The sequence below is a fragment of the Cebus imitator genome, unplaced genomic scaffold (genome assembly GCF_001604975.1).
Source record: "Cebus imitator isolate Cc_AM_T3 unplaced genomic scaffold, Cebus_imitator-1.0 Scaffold149, whole genome shotgun sequence".
NCBI classification, from domain to species: Eukaryota; Metazoa; Chordata; class Mammalia; order Primates; family Cebidae; genus Cebus; species Cebus imitator.
In genome coordinates, this window is record NW_016107464.1 from 533627 (window position 1) to 534959 (window position 1333).

The window sequence follows — 1333 nt, forward strand, 5'->3', positions numbered from 1 at the left end:
TAGTAAAGATAGGGTTTCACCATGTTGGCCAGGCTAGTCTCGAACTCCTGACCTCAAGTGATCCTCCCATCTCGTCCTCCCAAAGTTCTGGGATTACAGGTGTGAGTCACTGCGCCTGGCCCAAGTATTGTCCATTTCTGGCAATAGTTCAAAATGGCAGTGCCCAATGGCAGTAAGTGCCTGATTTGAAAAGCAGTAGCAGCAGTAGCGATGCGGTGGAGGTGGCGTGATGCTGCGAGGCGGCAAAGCCGGCCTGGGGCTTGGAGCAACGGCCGCACGGGGCAGTGAAGCCAAGAGCCGGTGCTGCAAATAACCAGTTGTCAACCTCCCAACCGAGCCTTAGGCCTAAGATGGGTGAGCATGAACAAGACGGCAACGAGCTTCAGACCACCCCGGAATTCCGAGCCCACGTAGCCAAGAAGCTGGGAGCCCTGCTGGACAGCTTCATTACCGTCTCAGAAGTAGCAAAGGAGCCAACAAAAGCTCAGGTACAGAAAGTCGCTTCAGAGGATGATGGTTTCCGCTTTTTCTTCACGTCTGTCCCTGGAGGCCGTAAGAAGGAAGAGTCGCCCCAACCCCGCCGAAAGCGCCCGCCCTCCAGCTCCAGTGAGGATAGCGACGAGGAGTGGCGGCGGTGCCGGGAGGCAGCTGTGTCGGCGTGGGACATCCTGCAGGAGTCAGCCATCCACGGCGCTGGCACGGTGGAGAAGGAGGCCAAGAAGAAAAGGAAGTCGAAAAAGAAAGCCAAGAAGGTGGCGGTAGTAGTCACCACCACCGCCCCCAGCGCGGCCACGGTCCAGAAGCAGAAGTCAGGTGAGCTCACCGGGGACCAGGTGTCGCTTGGAATCAAAAAGAAGAAAAAGGCAAAGAAGGCCAGTGAGGCCTCTCCATTCCCACCAGCAAAGAGTGCCACAGCGGTGCCTGCAAACTGAACCCAGCTGTGGGCACAGGGCTCGGCTCCAACAACAGGGTGCCCTGGGGACAAGGCATTTTCAAGCCCTACCTCCCTCTCCAAGTTCAAGGACTGGGCTGGCAAGTCTAGACTGCCCATAAGACCCTGTTGGTGATGAGGGCTTGCCCGAGATTCGGGCCAAAAAAGTGGCTGTGGGTTCGAGGCCTGCCCGTCTGTGCTCCCATGGGGGGTTGCGGAGTGGCGGCGGGGGGGGGGGGGGGGGGGGGGGGGGGGGGGGGGCGTGCTGTGGTTCCAGAACATTGCATGGCCTCAGGAAAAGGAGCCTTCCGGTTACTTGAGACTAGTGGCCAAGTGGTGAAACCTCTTGTCTCCCTAGAACTGTCTGAGGTGGGCAGGGGAAGGGAGACCTCCTCCTCCACC

General features: G+C 58.9%; 1 protein-coding gene across 1 annotated transcript; it reads left to right on the forward strand.

Annotated features, from left to right (window-relative positions):
• The first annotated feature begins 152 nt into the window (after positions 1-152).
• Positions 153-1061, forward strand: LOC108314191 (protein CUSTOS-like). Its single transcript, XM_017542963.2, has one exon. The coding sequence runs from the start codon at positions 351-353 to the stop codon at positions 930-932; it is 582 nt and encodes a 193-aa protein (XP_017398452.1). The 5' UTR covers positions 153-350; the 3' UTR covers positions 933-1061.
• Positions 1062-1333: the final 272 nt, after the last annotated feature.

What these genes read in the sequence shown, in the direction of transcription:
- LOC108314191 (XM_017542963.2), top strand. Translation starts at nt 351, where the DNA reads ATGGGTGAGCATGAACAAGACGGCAACGAGCTTCAGACCACCCCGGAA.